Source organism: Polypterus senegalus, chromosome 9 (genome assembly GCF_016835505.1).
Source record: "Polypterus senegalus isolate Bchr_013 chromosome 9, ASM1683550v1, whole genome shotgun sequence".
Lineage (NCBI taxonomy): Eukaryota > Metazoa > Chordata > Cladistia > Polypteriformes > Polypteridae > Polypterus > Polypterus senegalus.
The window spans coordinates 48,559,062-48,578,349 of NC_053162.1; the positions used below are offsets into that span (position 1 = coordinate 48,559,062).

Here is a 19,288-nt window from a genome sequence, read left to right on the forward strand (position 1 = left end):
CCCTGACCATCTCATCTTCGTTTGCACTGTCTTCCTTTAGCTGGACATTGACTTTTCCACCGTGTGCTTTGTTTCCAGTAGCTGCACTTATGAATATGCTTGTATGTGTCACTCGCTTCATATTCTTTTGCTGCCTTCTCAATTGTGTAATGCGTTTTTTGTTCGGCGCTCTTTGGAGCTTTTGCTTGTTGTCTGCGTACTGCGTTCACAGTAAGTTCACGTGAGCCGCTCGGAGTACATACATCAAAGGTTTGCTATCTCGTGCGATCTTGTGATATCCACGGCTTTATTTAATGTTAGATCAGACCTGGCACTTGAAAGTTTCTCTCGCACTTTTGCTGAGTTTGTGCCAAACACTATTCTATCCCTGACCATCTCATCTTCGTTGGCATAAGCACAGTCCTTCACCAGCAATTTTAACTCCGTTACAAAGTGATCAAAAGTCTCGTTTATACCCTGCGTCTTCTCACTAAACTTGTATCTCACAAAAATCGTATTCGTCTTAGGCATGACAAATGCCTCGTAGCGGCAGCGTGTCTATTGGATTGCTGCTGACGGATGGCCTTATATGGGCTGACACTCAATTACGTGGGAGGCATGGGTATGGGGGCGCAACTAAGCTGTAAGGAATGAGCCTGCCAAATTTCAGCCTTCTACCTACACGGGAAGTTGGAGAATTAGTGATGAGTCAGTCAGTCAATGAGGGCTTTGCCTTTTATTTTATATATATATATATATATATATATATATATATATATATATATATATATATATATATATATATATATATATATATATATATAAAAGTTTGCACTTTCCTGGTGCATTTTAGGTGTTGCTGCATTACAGCTATGCATCATTCCTGAAGACTGTGCCTTCTTTTATACCGTGGCTTTATGGCTGGCTTTTATTAAGTGACATCAGTAAAATCAGACCACTGAGAATTTACTGTTGGTCTTGCTCTTCTGCAAACTTAAAACATATAACTATGAGATACAAGTTAAACAACAAAGTCTCCAAAAGCCCCTATTCCACATCTTCTTACAAACCCATACATTATGGTTAGTTCATTTGAGCTTAAACATATTTTTTCTAATAGATAATAACACTTCTTTCTAAAGTTTGCTTTATAATTGCATATTTACCAGGGTTCCATTTTTTTCTGTTTCATTTAGGGAGTGAGCCTGCAGCTGCTCCACAGCGTCTTAAAGCATGATGTCAGTAGTAATTGCCTGCCTGTCAGTGACTAAACTGTTATGTGCCTGCTCTTTTTTCTCCAGTGCTTTTGCCCTATCCAGGGCTTGTTCCTGTGTTGCTCTATGCTATCTGGGATAGGCTTCAGCAAACTAAGCGGGTTAGAAAATGACTAACTGACTGTTTAAATGCACACAATTAAAAACACTGCTTAAGTGTGCGATAATGCTACTCCAGCCTTGGTCACAGAGTTTATTCAATTATAAGCTATATCTTATGTAAATTATCCTAAATAAAATGTATAATTTATGTTTTATTTAATAAACTGAAAAATGGGGTTTATATTATTCAATGTGTTTATATAAATTATTTCATTTATTGTATTAAATAAGTAGTCTCCCATATAAAAATAATGAATCCCCCAACATTTAGAAGATGCATTTCAAATTTATTAGATTTTTGCTTTGTTCCATCCTAAGAAAATCACAGTGGATAATCTTAATCATTGTTCTTAATATTTTTCATTGCACAAAAATGGTTTGGGAATTCATATAAGAACACCAATGTGCTTGTTGTGCTGTAGGAACCCCCACCAAGAGCTCCTACTGGTTCTCCTCGACCTACAGGTCGCTCTGGCCCAGCAAATGTTGCCAGTGTCTCCCCAATGACAACTGTGAAGAAACCGGATCCTAATATGAAAGGTACTGAATTGTTTGTGTGTGTGTGTGTGTGTGTGTGAATGATTTATTTTTTCTTCAAATTTAATCTGCTGAAATGAAATGAATTACCTAAAATGGTTAAAAGGTAAGCAGTAAACTGCCAGAGGTTTAAATTTGAAATTTAGGGTAGGAAAAACTGAAAAAAGCAAATACAGTATCAGAATAATGGGCCTTCTTCAGGAACCAACTAATAGGTTACTACTTACAGATTTTCTGCAGCAATTAAAGTAATTCAAGCCTTGCAAGTTGAAGCGAGCAATTCGTACAGGTGTCTCAACTTATCTTGATTACTTAAAAACCCTCTGTCTGTCTAAAAGCAGAATTGGAACAAGCTGTGTTAAAGGATTAAACAGAAACTTGAATGAGTTGATAACATTGCATCGTAACTCGTTCAGAAAACATTTTTCTCAGTCATTAGGAAGCTCAGTTCACTTGTTAAATGAAAGTGCATATTCAATATGAAAATATGAAAAAGGATATTACAGCTTGTAACGTTTCAGCGACAGAAAGTGCTTGACATAAAAGGACAAGAGCTTACACGATGTCCTGATTTCTCACTTCTGGTGTGATATGAATTATTGGCTAGTATAGTTATTTGACAAAGTACAAATAATTTAAAATTTGAAATATGGTAGTCACTGCAGTTGTTGAACCTTGATACTCTTCTGCTTGTTTCCTATTTTTGAGAACAGCAAACATTTTATGGAACTTTGCTTAGCAGGGATCCACTTTGCCAGGAAGGCAGAAGTGCACATTGCGGGTGCCACATGTGCCAGGATGGCCTTTTCACATTCAGTAACTTCTTTTACCTTTAGATGCTCTACTGATTGACCTGTCACCCTAAGAAAATCAAAACATTTGCAAACAGCAGTGCTAAACCTACCTGTTCAAAATGCGTCCGTTTTCCTATAGGGGGCGCTAGGTCCCTGGTTGGAATAAGTTCTTTTGTAATTGCAGCGTCTTAAGTAACCTGCACCTATATATATATATATATTATAAAGAGGCAATATCCCTCCCATAGTGATATGGCGGGAAGAAATCACATAAGAGAAAATAACTTAGCTTTCTTTAATGACGAGACGGGAAGTCATGACAAGACCTTTGTGTAGAGTCTGAAATTTTTGTTGCTGCGTTGGAAGGATTTTCACGATCGGATGACGTTCTCTCCCATCTGTCCGTCGACTTCAAAGGTGTGCAGGGCAATGTTCCAAGGTTTTATACCCTTTTTCCATGTGCAGGCCCCTACTTAGGTAAATCATGCCATTCCAAACAAGCAAAAGAAGATCCAATATCATGCTGACTCTGTCACACAGAAATAGTACAATGCCCATTTTTGTAGTTGTCCCTTTCTTGTCTTCTAATGCTTGCCTAGCAGTTCTAAATGATGAGCCCCTGTGTGCTACATCTGGCCTTGTGTTAGCTGTACATGTGAGTGGATTTATAAAATAGTTTTTTGTGCAGAGCACAGTGACATATTAAACTTATGTACTTATTACAGCTTCCTCTTCTGATCCTTTCTATTTGTTACCATCTCAGCACTGCCAGGCTACATGGGCATAGGCACACTTAGAAAGATTGCTAGAGATTTTTTGGATTTTATTTAACGTTCAGTTGTGAATAAATTAAAAGTGCTGAACAACTCGATATTGAATTTTGCATAGTGATATTTACTAAAAAATTGAACTGAATTAAAAATTTGAGGTATTGCCAAGCCCCAAACAAAATATGAGATAATGAACGGAATTAAATCATTGTCAAGATATCTTTATTAATGTCTGCAAAATATGAACCAGTTCAGTTACAAATTGTAAATCATTCATCTGCTAGGATTATTCAAAATGTATTCTCTATATGGAAAAACATCATCATTTTGAACTGTGCAAAAAAATCTTTTATTATTTTTCTGATAGAAATTTGAAGGAAAAAACATATTTTGTTTCAGTGAGGATTTACCCAAAGCTTTTTCAGAGTTTGACAAAAATTTCTTATTAAAAAAAAAAAGGCCTTTTTTAATTTGTCAAAGTCTATAATAAATTCATGTAGAGTTCTCTTAGATCACATAGTTCTTGCAAAGAATATATTTTTGAAAACAGAATAATTATTTAAAATATAAGCTATGTTTTAACTTCAGAGGTTTGTGTTGCAGCAGTATATGTCAATGGTCTTTATTGCTGGCTGTTGTCTACTGTAGTTACAGAATAGTCATTTGTATTGGAAACAAAATCAAGAAAAACAAAAATGTAGTAGTCCAGTAAATACTATAGAAACAAAATATACTGACACACGTTTACTGTTGGCCCACAACTATAACAAACCACAATATATCCTACTGTAATGCTATAATCCATCCTGTCCTCTGGATTCAGCCACAGGTTCTCATTAACGACACATATGATGTCCTCTGTAGCAGTACATTTAGTGTAGTATCTTTTGGCATGCCTGTTCCATCCTTGGCATTGCTCTGGTATAATATCTTGGCATCCAGTAAGGACATGTGAACATGTAGGTGGTTGTCAGAAACCTTCCACCTCCACGTAGAAAAGAATTCCTCAGTGGGGTTCAGGAAGGGATGGGGGGAGTATTATGGCAGAAACATTGATGTCATCCTTGTTATCCCACACCACAACAAATATTGATGTATTGGTGCCCACCTGCCCTCTCTCATCCTCTATTACCAGTATCCTGTAGAGTTCATCGATGAACAAATTGAGGCACTCTGTGTTGTATGGGCCAATGACTGGTTTGTGTGACACAACAGCATCATTGCATATTGCTGCTCACTTTGTGCTGTTGGCCCCTCTCTGTCCTGGAAATTACATAGTTGCTCTTTGCCCTACAATATTTTGTCCTCACTGCCATTGTTTTGCCAGGTTACACCCAGCTTCATTCAGAAAGCTGAACACATGTGCTGTTTACATAGCCTCTAACTCCATGACCCTCTAACAGGAAAAACACAAAGTACCACATTGTAAGGATTATATTGCATTACAGTAGCATTTATTGATTGATTGGCTATATTATTTATTGTGTGAGTCTCTATCCTTGTATGTTTCTGCTGCTGTATGCAAGTGAATTTCCCCTTGCAATTAATAAAGTTTATCTAATCTAATTACTGTATACATAGCTCAGTTTGTTATGTTGGAATTCAGACATTTGTACGGAACCTGTAAGGAAGACGGCCTTACTCACACCTGTGGAGAGTTGATCAATTAGAGGCATAATCCCTCTGGAGCAACTCTGGCGTACAAGGGTCTTGTTCAGTGCTAGGGTAGCTGGTCGGGACTGGTCTTGTATCATGGACTACTTTATTCATAGTGTATAAGCTTTAATGTCACAACCACTAAAGAACAAAATACAACAGTGTTATTTTGAAAAGACAATTTACCTGGGGGCATATTGGTATCTGAGTTCCTTCATAGCTACACTATTCCTCTCAAATGGGACAGTGTATAAGACCCTTCATGGTCAGTTTATGCTTTTGTAGTACTCTGGCAATTGCTGTCATGCTGACACTTGCCATGTTGCCAGATTCTTTGTTGTTTGCTAGAACTATGTCCCGGATTTCACGGAGTCATATGGCATTGTCAGCAATGACCATGTCAACAATGGCAGTTGTTGTGCGAGATAATCTTTGGATTCTAAGGGAGAAAATCAATACTCAATGTATGTAAATATACAGTACTATATATAGTACATACTGTAATGAGCAGTTCTGAGACTGCTGAAGCCTGCATCCTACCTGCTGGTTTGGTGGAATATTCTCATGGTTGATGCAACTTCAGCATTCTGCAGATTTCCCTGCATCTATGTAAGAGAGAGTCCATGATTGATTACATGGTCAATAATTCTAACCATTATTTCATCTGTGGCCACTGCCCTTGGTGTTCATTTCCTTTGTTGGAGTCTTACTTTTCCTCTTCCTGCCACAATTCTTTTTGTTGTTGTACTGCTTGGTCCATGTTTTTTAAACAGCAGTCATTCCAAAGATGACCTCTTGTATATAGATGATAATGAGATCAATTTACATAAAAACACCAGGTTAGGTACTCGGTTGACACAGACCTACTGTGTTTGACCTCATTTGAACTGCCATTAATTTTATATTATGTGGTGTGTAGTGACAGGCTTGAATGGCTTTTTAATAGTATTGATAGCATTATATAAGCATGTGCCAAATGGCCTCTGAAAACGTAATCGACAGCATTTTGTATGAAAACAGTGAGTACTGATTCAGAGTTTAGCCCACATAAACTGACGTTGTGGCAACTCTGTGAGGAGATTTGAGTAAACAAATTCAGTATTGCCTCTTAACAATTGAATAAACTATACTGTACTTGCATATTCTAAACTTATTGGTGATGACAAAATGCCAGAATAAAATGCCAGTCACATCAGGCATATTATGTTACTTTTAAGAAGGGAATGTGTTAGTGAAAAGTTCATAATACTGACATCCCTGACCTCTTAAAGTTAAGCTAATAAATTTTCTGAATGTTAACATCAGATGCAGGTTGGTAAATTTCCCTCCAGAAATTACGTTTCATATCTTCCCAAATGGTTTAGTTTTAAATCACTTAAATAAGCAGTTTAGGAAAAGAACAACAATGGCACTGTAGGCACTGGAAGTGGCCTACTGAGAATGTTTCCCTCACTGATTAGAACACTTCTTTAGCATATGCTCCTATAATAGTTTGTTAATTAAAGGCTATTTCACATTATGTGACTTTCCTGATGATTTTCAGTCATAGCATTCACTTAGTGAGTCAAAGGTAGTTGCTATGGCACTCCTGCGAAGCCAGATGTGCAATGTGACACATCCAATGACTTACTCCAGCTAGCAATGACTTGCACCAACAGAATCAAACAGAACTGATTTTGCCTTTAGTTGTAGGTGAGGTGTGGGCTTGTGTGTGTGAGAGCTGACAACCAATTAATGCTCTTTAGGAAGTACAATACATCTTTCTTGACGAGGAATGAGGAAATGCATGCGTTTTGGACCTCAAATACAGAAAATAAAATTGTCTGTGCAGAGTCTCCTGCTTTTGAGACTTTAACTGAACTCACTGTAACTGTTAACCCTTTCTACAGCACTGGCTCTTTCAGAGAGCATGCTTGGCTGTGAGCACACAAGTTGGTAAATAAGGCATGTTTAGTGATTTCAGTTGTTTAAACCAACATGATCTGGTGACTAGATTAGAAACTGCTGTCAGCAAGTCTTAACATGACCCACGACTAAAACATTAGTTATACAACACTGGCCCAAGTATTATTCTTCTGAGTCAAAATCTTCAATAAAAACCTTAGACTTTTGTAATCTTCACTCTTTGTTGAATAAGGTTGCATTTCATCTGGTGACTGAAAATGATCCAAGGGTTAACATGTAAAACCAACCTTGTACCATCCTGATGTTTCTCTGTTAGGCAAGATAATCTTCTCTAACTGCTGCTGACAATAGTGTGTGCTTATGGGAACCTGTTTTCATTTATAACCATTCTCTCGGTGAAAATGATATTGGACAAGATATTTTTGTCTTCTTGTCACTAGTAATAGGAATTCCTACTATTTTGCATGCAGCCAGCTTAAGTAATGTCAGTGAACCGCTTCCATTAATTAATATTTAATACTTCATAACATCATATTTTGAATAATTTCATTACCTGTCTCCCAGATTTTTCCACAGCATGTCCTCTGAACAAACACTGCTTGTTCCATTGACTGCCAGTACCACAAATTTTCATTACTAGTGGCTGTGGGACCTCTAGTAATACTATAATTTGTGCCATCCAGTTTATGGATGAGGCTTTACAGTTCAAAGCTGGGCTCCATCTCTGATGATGACTTCTTTTTAGTTTCTTTTGTGCCATGAAGCAACATGTTTACTATATAGCAACATTTGGTAACCTGTAAGTATATATTTGGAAGATGGTGCAAGACCCAAGATTTAATCAGAGTAAATGTACTATGGATATTACTGTACATGTCCATATTTTTGAAGAAGGTTAATAGTGGGTCTCCACTTTTGTTAGTTGTGTTTGTGTACAAGGGTGCTATATACATAAAATGAATTATTATTATTATCTTAATCGATGGTGATTGTAATTATACAGGCATAACTGAAGACTTGATAATAAAATTGAATTTGCTTTTTATTTACTACAGGAGCTGCAGCGAATGAGGGTGTTTTGGCAAACTTTTTTAACAGCCTGTTGAGTAAAAAAACAGGCACCCCTGGTAGTCCCAGTGCTGGAGGTGTTCAAAGCTCAGCCAAAAAAGCAGGTATGAGTGAGAAATGGTATGTTTACTTTTACTATATCCATGTATTGCTCTGTTCTTATTAACATCGCTTATTTAGCTGCAGGTTTATGTAATTCTTTTTCAAGAGACTATTGAAGATTACAGTCTGTCTTTTTGCAGGATCTCTTTATACATCCTTAAATGGCTATTTAACAGTTCTTTGTGAAATATAACTTAGCCTTGGACATAGTAGGCATTTCCTGATTCTGAGGATCAGGTTACATACCCAATGTTAATTACCTAAGGAAAATTGTAGACAGGCTTGCTGCTTTGTCCACATGACTTTAAATGGTTGCAGTTATTGGCAAACCAAGTTGTTTAACACCATCTGGAGAACTGGTGCACAGTACTTATCTGCATAGCACTAAAACATAAATGTGCTACTGTTTGCAAGTGTATTTTTAAATTTTACTATTAGTGTAGCCTAGAAATTTTAAAAATTTTATACTCTATTTTCAGGTTAAATCAGATTAGTATAACTTTTTGGTTGTGTGTATATATGCTGTGTGTGTGTATATATATAATATATTACAGGCCAAACCCGATTTTAGGACAAACTACTTTAAACTATGGAAAAAAAACAGTTTGCCGAAGCGGATGGGATGAACCTATATTATCCTGAAATCAATGTAGAGCTCCCAGGACAAACTTCTTTGTCCTATCAAGCTTCATCCTCTTCCTCCCAACTCTGGCCTTGAATGAAGGCAGACGGCTCCTATTATACTGCACCTGGGAGTGCCACAGATGGCTTATTAGCAAGGTCTGGAATCACTCCCAGGTGAGGTGATAGCCCCACATAACAAGGCTCTGTCGTCTCTGCAGCTCCCCCTAGCGGCTCCTACGGAACCCAACAGAGCTGCATAAAACTCCAACTCCCAATGTGTCCTGCGGGAATCCATGGTGCCATTTCTGTAAAATAAAAACACATTTTTTAAATAAATTAAACCCTTCCATGTTATATTTAAAAAATGCTGTTTTACTGATTTGTAAATCAGTCTAAATATTGGACTAAATCTATTACAAAATTGAGTTTCTCTTGATTACTTTTTTTCCCTTCAGTCTTTCATTTCATATTGTGCATTATATTTTGTGAATATTTGGTAGATGCTTAACAGAGCCTATGGTTAAAGCATTTCACAGCATGAAGAAAGAGGAAAGTGTGAGTGCACTAGAATAAAAATTAAATAACAGTGCAAGATAAAATAAGGAAATTCAGACAGAATATATACAATGACTGACTATATTACTATCCACAAAGCAAAGGAAAATGTGCATTAGCTTAATGCATTATAGCTGAGGAAGTTTCACATTAATTAAAGACTGAAATAACATTTAAATATTTTTGACTAAAGGAATTTCATGGGTCTAGCAAACAGAAATACAGTTGTTCTTGAAAGTTTGTGAACCCTTTAGAATTTTCTATATTTCTGCATAAATATGACATAAAACATCATCAGATTTTCACTCAAGTCCTAAAAGTAGATAAAGAAAAACCAGTTAAACAAATGAGACAAAAATATTATACTTGGTCATTTATTTATTAAGGAAAATGATCAAATATTACATATTTGTGAGTGGCAAAAGTATGTGAACATTTCCTTTCAGTATCTGGTGTGATCCCCCTTTGCAGCAATAACTGCAACTAAACGTTTCCGGTAACTTTTGATCATTCCCGAACACCGGCTTGGAGGAATTTTAGCCCATTCCTCCATACAGAACAGCTTCAACTCTGAGATGTTGGTGGGTTTCCTCACATTAACTGCTCGCTTCAGGTCCTTCCACAACATTTCGATTGGATTAAGGTCAGGACTTTCACTTGGCCATTCCAGGACATTAACTTTATTCTTCTTTAACCATTCTTTGGTAGAAGGACTTGTGTGCTTAGGGTTGTTGTCTTACTATATGACCCACCTTCTCTTGAGATTCAGTTCATGAACAGATGTCCTGACATTTTCCTTTAGAATTCTCTGAAATAATTCAGAATTCATTTTTCCATCAATGAAGGCAAGCCATCCTGGCCCAGATGCAGCAAAACAGGCCCAAACCATGACACTACCACCACCATGTTTCACAGATGGGATAAGGTTCTTATGCTGGACTGCAGTGTTTTCCTTTCTCCAAACATAGCGCTTTTAATTTAAACCAAAAAGTTATATTTTGGTCTTATCCGCCACAAAACATTCTTCCAATAGCCTTCTGGTTTGTCCTCGTGATCTTTCTGCAGACGAGCAGTAATGTTTTTTTGGAGAGCAGTGGCTGCCTCCTTGCAGCCCTGCCATGCACACCATTGTTGTTCAGTGTTATCCTGATGGTGGACTCATGAACATGAACATTAGCCAATGTGAGAGAGGCCTTCAGTTGCTTAGAAGTTACCCTGGGGTCCTTTGTGACCTCGCCGACTATTACACGCCTTGCTCTTGAAGTGATCTTCGTTGGTCGACCACTCCTGGGGAGGGTAACAATGGTCTTGAATTTCCTCCATTTGTACACAATCTGTTTGACTGTGGATTGATGGAGTCCAAACTCTTTAGAGATGGTTTTGTAACCTTTCCCAGACTGATGAGGTCCTCAGAAAGCTCCTTTGTTCGTGCCATGATACACTTCCACAAACATGTGGTGTGAAGAGCAGACTTTGATAGATCCCTGTTCTTTAAATAACACAGGGTCCCCGCTCACACCTGATTGTCATCCCATTGATTGAAAACACCTGACTCTAACTTCACCTTCAAACTGCTAATCTTAGAGGTTCACATACTTTTGCCTCTCACATATATGTAATATTCAATCATTTTCCTCAATAAATAAATAACCAAGTATAATATTTTTGTCTTATTTGTTTAACTGGTTTCTGTTTATCTACTTTTAGGACTTGAGTGAAACTCTGATGATGTTTTAGGTCATATTTATGCAGAAAAATAGAAAATTCTAAAGGGTTCACAAACTTTCAAGCACAACTTTGGTTATGTAGAGTTGAAGGGAAAAAAGTGGTAAATAAAGTTGATTTCATATACAAACAGTTACTTTTCATGTAATCACCATGCTGCAGAATTACACTTTTAACAGTACTGCTACTGCAGCGCATTCAAATTAAATGATTATTACATCATGTTCACATAGTGAAGCAATAGTGGGATAGTACCTCTACTTGCAGGCTCCATTCCAGCCCCTAGCCATTAACCAGGCATCTAGAATTTAATGGTCAAGCGTTTAGGAGGATGCTGCATAAGGTACTTACCACAATATTCTCAGACCCACGTAATCTAAATCATGATTCAGTAAAGCAGCTTATCAATGAATAAATGTAAAAACATAATTGTACTTTTGATTCTCCTTATTAATAGCAACATGCTGCTGTTCATATTTAAGTGATTAAAGCACTTATTTTATTTAGCCATTTTTTCCAGTATTGTGTATCTGAAAGTTGAGAATGGGTCTGTCTTTGGAACATTTTTCAACATTGCCTTAATTAATGTCAATTTGAGTTACTGCATATAACTGTTCATAATCAGCAAAACTTATGCTGAGATTACCATTTGGTCTTTTTTTTTTTTTATTAAATCTGTATCATTAATGAGCTTTATTTTAACTCAAAAGTGACTAAACATTTTCAAATCATTTGTGGCACAGTAGGGCAGCTCTCATTTACCAGGTTTATCTAGTTCACTGTGTTTGAATGCTGCCTGCACATTGTTTAAATGCCACATTGCCAATGTCCTCACAGGTGGCGCAGTGGTAGTGCTGCTGCTTTGCAGTAAGGAGACTGTGGAAGATTGTGGGTTTGCTTCCCAGTTTCTCCCTGTGTGGATAGCGCTTTGAGTACTGAGAAAAGCGCTCTATTAATGTAATGAATTATTATTATTCTCCTTGTGTGTGGGGGTTTCCTCCAACATCCCCACAGACATGTAAATTAGGTTAGTTGGCAACCTTAAACTGGTCCTCTTTAGTGATGGTGTGTGTATATGGTGAATGTAAGGGGATCCTGCAATTTATGGGCATATAGGTTTGCTACCTGCCTTTTGTCTTGTACAGCAAGGGTAGGCTGCACCTGATCATGTTGACCTCTTTGTTTTTGTAAGTTGCTTAGGATAAAAATGTCCACTAGGTAAATAAATGTAAATGCAGCCAACCACAACCCTGAACTGGATTAAATTAGTTTGAGAAATTCATGCTGTTCTACCTTATAGCTACTCTAGGATGGTTTCTTTCATTCTCATTCACAGACCTCATGCTTAGTACAGTCTGGCGTATTACAGTAAGTTAAGAATGCCGCCTTTAATTTTATGTATGCTATTCCATACACTCTGAAATATTATCCTAATGTTCTGGGTACATAAATTACTTTTTCTTTTACTTTCTGTTTTTCTGTTTGAAGGACAGAAGCCAGTTTTGACTGATGTTCAAGCAGAGTTGGACAGAATGACCCGGAAGCCAGATTCCATGGTTACAACCAACAACACTTCCCCAGCAGACAATGAAGCTTGAAGGTGTCTGCTCCCCTTGGGAAACGATAAAAAGGACTGAACCAAAATATAACTTTAATCACCAGTTTAAAAAAGAACAGACTTCCTCCAAGAAAGCAGATGTTATATATATATTTTTTATTTTATTTTTTATTTTTGGAAAGGCTACATTTGAGGGATTGAGCTGACTTAAAAGGCATCAATTATGTTTAACATGTCTTGTGGCATATATTTTATGCCGCCACTGTAAGGTAGCAAAACACCCACGTACTTCCTCTACTTCATCTGCCGCACTCAGAAAACTGGTGATTTTATGTTTGTGCAATGGGCCTTGTGGAAGAATACATGTAAACCATTATGATGGCAAAAAAGACCTGACTGTTTTGAAGAAACTAAAAAAGAAACATGATAGCCAGGTAAATGTAAAGAAATAAACGGCTTATGGAAAATGTATTTATATATAAATTAGACCTTTTTTTATTTTGCATTGTAATGAATTAGCTGCATTAATTAGTCTTGAGTCTCCAGTATCCTCATGACACTAACTTGAAAATAGTGGCTTGAATAATGGTATGTATGAAATTGATGGTCAGAAGGAAAAGAAAATATGGATGGTCAATGAAAGTAGAATTTTGTGGTTTATGTAAATATCATCAAATTGTTGCAGTATGTAATACTAACAAGGTGTGATTGGTCCTATACAAAACAGAAAATGGACAGTTGCATTTTAGTTCAGGTTTATGAAATATTGTTGTCACTGGAAGGCCAATCAGCTAATAAGGGGGAGGTAATTTTCTTCTGTGGCTACAAGTGCCTGACACAGTGTGTCATACCAGGTGCTTGTTTCAGTTATGCACTGTTGTACAAGCAGTCACTTATATGTATTATTCGTTTCTTTTTTTTATTTATTTTTTGTTTATGACACCAGTCTGCAAATTTATAAGAATGCTTTTGTAAAGCTGTTGCCTAGGTGAATTCTTTTGAACGTATCATTGGGCATACTGCCTATTATTGTTATGGTGGCAGCATTTCAAAATTCACTAGCAAAAATCAGCATTGGCACCTGGTAAGAATCATTAAGTAGACTTCTAACATGTTACTTTTCATCTTGGTTTGAATATTTTGAGTTAAACCAGAAAGCTTATAAATATGAAAATAAAGCTAGCTTTTAATGGTCTGCCAAAAAGGAAGATTAAAAAATGTCAGCAAGAAAAAGTTTAATAATACTTTAACCCTCAGACTATTTAAAGACCTAATCCTGGCAACTCATAGTTGCCTACTAAAGTGAACATCTTTTTAATTTTTTTTTCTTCCAAACCTGTATGCATTATGAAATAATTTCTGTAATGTTTTTGTTTTTGTTACAGGATTTGCAAGTCACTATTAATTTTGCTAAGTTTAATATATTTTGGATTATTTGTGATCAGAAGAAACATGTTAGAAGGTAAAGTCACTGTAACTAGTTATTCCAGTGCAGCTACCTGCATTTATAACACAACATTTTCTAACCTGCCTAATTTAATTAAGGGTTCACTCATGCACACACCCTCACTCATACGGGGCCAATTTTGAATCGCCAATAACCTTACATGTACATCTTTTGAAGACATGGGAAGAAAATGGAAGTACCCAGAGAAGAACCCATGCAGACACAGGGAGAACACGCAAACTCCTTAGAGATGGTGACTGGTTATGAAATTTGATCCTAGGATGCTGGATCCATGAGGCAGCAGTGCTAACCACTATGCCACTTTGTCTGCAATTGTAGGTTTTCTAATTGTGAGACAAGTTAAACTAACCGATTGAGGTGTGTCATCCTAGATGTTTTAGAGTAGAATATTTACTCTTTTTATTGTTGATCTCAGTGTTAACACAATGAAAGGAACTTATCATAAGGATATGCAGATAGAATCCTTCTGTACCCTTCAGTTTCAGGCACATCAAGTGACCCGTATGTTGTAAATTTAAAGAAAATGCATTCATTTCTTCTTGAAGCAGTATCTTCCAAAATATCTGCCTTCAGATGCCTACATATTCCCATCCTCACCCTGGCCCTAAAAAGTGGGAAAGCTTACTAAAATACCGAAAACCGAAACTATGGTAGCAGCCAAAGATGCTTGGTTTTTATTCTCTTATTCTGCTTTGAATAAAACATGTTGCACTATCAACCTTGAATAATAATTGCAACATTTCAGTTTGCTTTGTAAAACACTTTGAAGTAGTGCTGGGACAGGTGTTTTATCAAATTGAGTGAACATCCTAATCCAACATTCCAAATTTTATGCTTGGTGAAAAGGCACATAAATGTAATGTTTAGACACTCAGTTTTCTTTTTTATGTAATTATATTATGATAAACATAAGACTACAAGGCAAGTTGTGTGGAGTCTTATTTTTAGTTGCATGAACCAGTTTATTGATCAGAAGCAAACCAGTCCCCCTTTAATGAATGGTATGTCTGGATCTGTTAAGTTGCAAATATAATAATTTACCTGTGTTTAAAAGTACTTAAATGCAGAGACTGATGCTTAAAGTGAAAGCACAATGATTAAAATTGGAGCATTTATTTGCATTTAAACATGTCTGTGTGCCAGGCAAGCACTTAAAAATGTGGAATAATGTATAAGAAGTCTCTTTATAATACAATTTTGCATAAATGTTTTATTTTGGAGTTTAAAAACATTGTGGTCCTGTAATTAACAACCTGCTTGCTTAGCTCTTTGCATTTCACACACAATGATTGAGATGTACAATATATTCTGATTTCCACATGATAATGGCAGTGATTTAGAGACAGACTTCTTCAAGCATTTGCTCCAGTTTCAAAAACAGTTATTAATTTCATAGTGGAAATTTGCTGAAAATGTATGGCTGCTATTGCCTGCCGTCCCTTCTATACATTTTAAGCTTTTCATTGTTTTATTTTATTAATATTATGGAAATGTGCCCCATGTTTGTCATTGATTTAGCATTTTGTTGCAATGGTCTGTGCCCATTATTTATCAAAATGTTGCCATCTTTGGAATCCTGCATCGTTTGGTTACCAGTATTTGCAGGAGTTAGAAACCAAAGTGCAGAAACACTTAACAGCCTTCAATTTTTGTCTAAAGTAATAACATTGGACATTAATGTTTGTATACAGGGATGTAATTATGTTGTAGAACTGTTTAGCCCTGAAGCAAATGTAAATGTTTTTAGTTTTATTATTTTATTCAGTTAATGTCATATGAAGAACAGTTTTCATCTAATACAGGTCTGGCTTAATAAAGACGGTTTTGTATCTGGCATAAGCATTCAATAAACTCAATTTTCTTGCTGCTAATACTGAGATTTGCACTTGCTTTTGTTTTGATTGGTAATTTGTAAAGCATTTTTTTAAAGTTGATTTTATATAATTTGTTCAGTGTGACTATAAACAATATCCCTTATGCAGTCTGTGCCTCTAAAAATGAAAATTACAGGAACAGCATGTATGGCTCTTCATACAGATTTCCAATCTCATTAAACCATATTTAGATCTAAAAGTGTCAGAAATTGATTAAACAAGAAGCATTTTATGGCTAAAAGTAAGAAAGGTCACATGAAATCAGGTACTGAAAAATAAATATGCCTCGAGTACTGGGTTCAGTAAGCTTGATTCTGGACTGGGCAGAGTTACTTGCTTGTTCACTAATGGGAGAATGATCCAAGTTTTTAAAGTGCACATGCAGTCAGATGGGTGGTTCATGGAAGTCATAATGTCACAACACTGTGTGAAGACGTACCTTCAACCATCCCTTTAAAAACAGTTGTGTTTATCTGCAGGTTGGATTATGTTTTGACTAATTCTTCAATATTTAAAAAGCTTGACCAAAAATACTCTGTTAGTCTCTTTCATTTAGGGGTGGAATGTTCTTTATTGCCGTATCTCAATAGTGCCATATATAACTTACAGGAACTTCAAATACATTGTTTACCATTGTGTGTAATGATCATTTAGTTTACTCTTTTGCCTTCACCATTGTCTTGAAGATCTTGGTTTGCCTTACCATAAGTTGTTTTCATAACTTGTACCTATAACTTACATTCTGTCTCTCTCATGTAGGGATTCAACATTTAACACCTACCATCTGTTGGGAGTCGGTCCATTTTAATACTTTATTAAATTGTTCTATATTTTTGTGGTGCTGAGGTGTCACCTGTTGCATGGCTACACTCGAGTCCCAATCTGGGATCCTGAGTTGGTTTGTCATGTGGTGGGTGCAGCAATGCGCTGTATCAGCGTCTGCTCCTAACTCTTCTCTCTTTGTTGATTTTAGCAAGTCCTGTTTGATGATTTCACCGGTATAGTCAATTTCAGTATGTATACTCCACTTTTGTACTTTGCTTTCTAGACTGCACTTACTCATATTCTAAGATTATTTCCAGAAGTGAGAGGTACCCACTGCTTACGATATGCATTCATTTCTTAAGTGGAAGCTTGCCAAATGCTTTTAAAAATCCATGTGCTACATACATGTTTTTTGCTCTGTAATTGTACATTTTGCGGTATACTCAAATTATTTGCCGTAATTTACTTGCTGGCTAGTTAAGAGGATCTCTTTTTTTTTCCACTCTTATGCAATATTACAAGACATATATGTATGATTTACATTTTTTTTCCTTAGATGACTTATTGAATTGAATTAATGTTTGCAGTTGTCTAGCTATTTTTACAAATCTTTTCCTGGGTGATTTCTAAAAGAGTGCTGTACACATCTCTTTCTCCATAATATCTCATCCAGTCCTGGAGATTTCATTGACTGTCACATTTCAATTTTCAAAAACATTTCAAAACATAACATACTCTCAAGACTTTTCTAATCAATAACACAATGTAACATAGTGAGTTTATTTATCCATTATGTTTTGAAAATGCATTTTCAAATGTCTGGTTATCCCAGTAGCATTAGATGCCAGTCAAGGGCCATGTGGCCATGCCATTGCTGGGCATACTCTTGACATGCAGGCTAACCAAATATGCCTGCCTGCCTTTAAGGATATAAAAGGTAGCACCAGAAAACATCCACGGACATGTTGGCTGGCCCTGGAGTTGTGAGGCAGTGGGATTTGAACCCACAACCTTGGGGTGCTCTGCCGCACTAATATATATTACCGCTACGATTTTTTTGTCTTTAAGAAAAATTATTTTTATTGAAATATCATTTTCATCTTCTTCTTTCTCCTACTCCCATTAGACGTTACCACAGCGGATCATCTTGTTCCATATCTTTCTGTCCTCTACATCTTGCTCTGTCTCACCCATCACCTGCAACTCCTCTCTCACCACATCCATAAACCTTCTCTTAGGCCTTCCTCTTTTCCTCTTGCCTGGCAGTCACATTCTTAGCATCCTTCTCCCAATATATCCAGCATCTCTCCTCTGCACATGTCCAAACCAATGCAATCTCGCTTCTCTGACTTTGTTTCTTAACCGTCCAACCTGTGCCGACCCTCTAATGTACTCATCACACCCAATGCAAATCTTAGTATCTTTAATTCTGCTACCTCCAGTTCTGTCCACTGCTTTCTGGTCAGTGCCACCATCTCCAACCCATATAACATAGCTGGTCTCACTACCATCCTGTATACCTTCCCTTTCACTCTTGCTGATACCCGTCTGTCACAAATCACTCCTGACACTCTCCTCCACCCATTCCACCCTGCCTGTACTCTCTTCTTCACCTCTCTTCCACAATCCCTGTTGCTCTGTATTGTTGATCCCAAGTATTTAAAGTCATCCACCTTCACCAACTCTACTCCCTGCATCCTCACCATTCCACTGACTTTCCACTCATTCACACACATGTATTCTGTCTTGTTCCTACTGACCTTCATTCCTTTCCTCTATAGAGCATATCTACACCTCTCCAGGGTCTCCTCAACCTGCACCCTATTCTCTCTACAGATCACAATGTCATCAGCAAACACCATACTCCACAGGGACTCCTGTCTAATCTCATCTGTCAACCTGTCCATCACCATTGCAAATAAGAAAGGGCTCAGAGTCGATCCCTGATGTAATCCCTCCTCCACATTGAATACATCCATCACACTTCCCTCGTACATATCCTATACAACTCTTATGTACTTCTCTGCCACTCCCGACTTCCTCATACAATACCACAACTCCTATTGAGGCACCCTGTCATTTGCTTTCTTCAGGTTCATAAAGACACAATGCAATTTGTTCTGGCCTTGTCTATACTTATCCATCAACACCCTCGGAGCAAACATTGCATCTGTGGTGTTCTTTTGTGGTATGAAACCATACTGCTGCTCACTAATCATCACGTCCCTTCTTAACTGAGCTTCCACTACTCTTTACCACAACTTCATGCTGTGGCTCTTCAATTTTATCCCCCTATAGTTACTACAGTCCTGCACATCCCCCTTATTCTTAAAAATCAGTACCAGTACACTTCTTCGCCGCTCAACAGGCATCCTCTCGCTTGTCAAGATTCCATTAAACAATCTGGTTACAAACTCCACTGCCATCTCTCCTAAACACCTCCATACTTCCACAGGTACAGTCATGGACGAAATTATTGGCACCCCTGGAATTTCCCTAGAAAATGCACCATTTCTTCCAGAAAATTGTTGC

The 19,288-nt window shown here is 37.0% G+C and overlaps 1 protein-coding gene across 1 annotated transcript in view; it reads left to right on the forward strand.

Annotated features, from left to right (window-relative positions):
* The window catches only part of dync1li2 (dynein, cytoplasmic 1, light intermediate chain 2), a 70,614-nt gene extending 54,626 nt beyond the window's left edge, over window positions 1-15,988 (forward strand). Inside the window, exons 12-13 of the mRNA XM_039763094.1 lie at window positions 8,073-8,189; window positions 12,580-15,988. Coding sequence (XP_039619028.1) covers window positions 8,073-8,189; window positions 12,580-12,689 — 227 coding nt within the window. The 3' untranslated portion in view covers window positions 12,690-15,988. The remainder of the gene's footprint in view (window positions 1-8,072; window positions 8,190-12,579) is intronic.
* The last annotated feature ends 3,300 nt before the right edge of the window (window positions 15,989-19,288 follow it).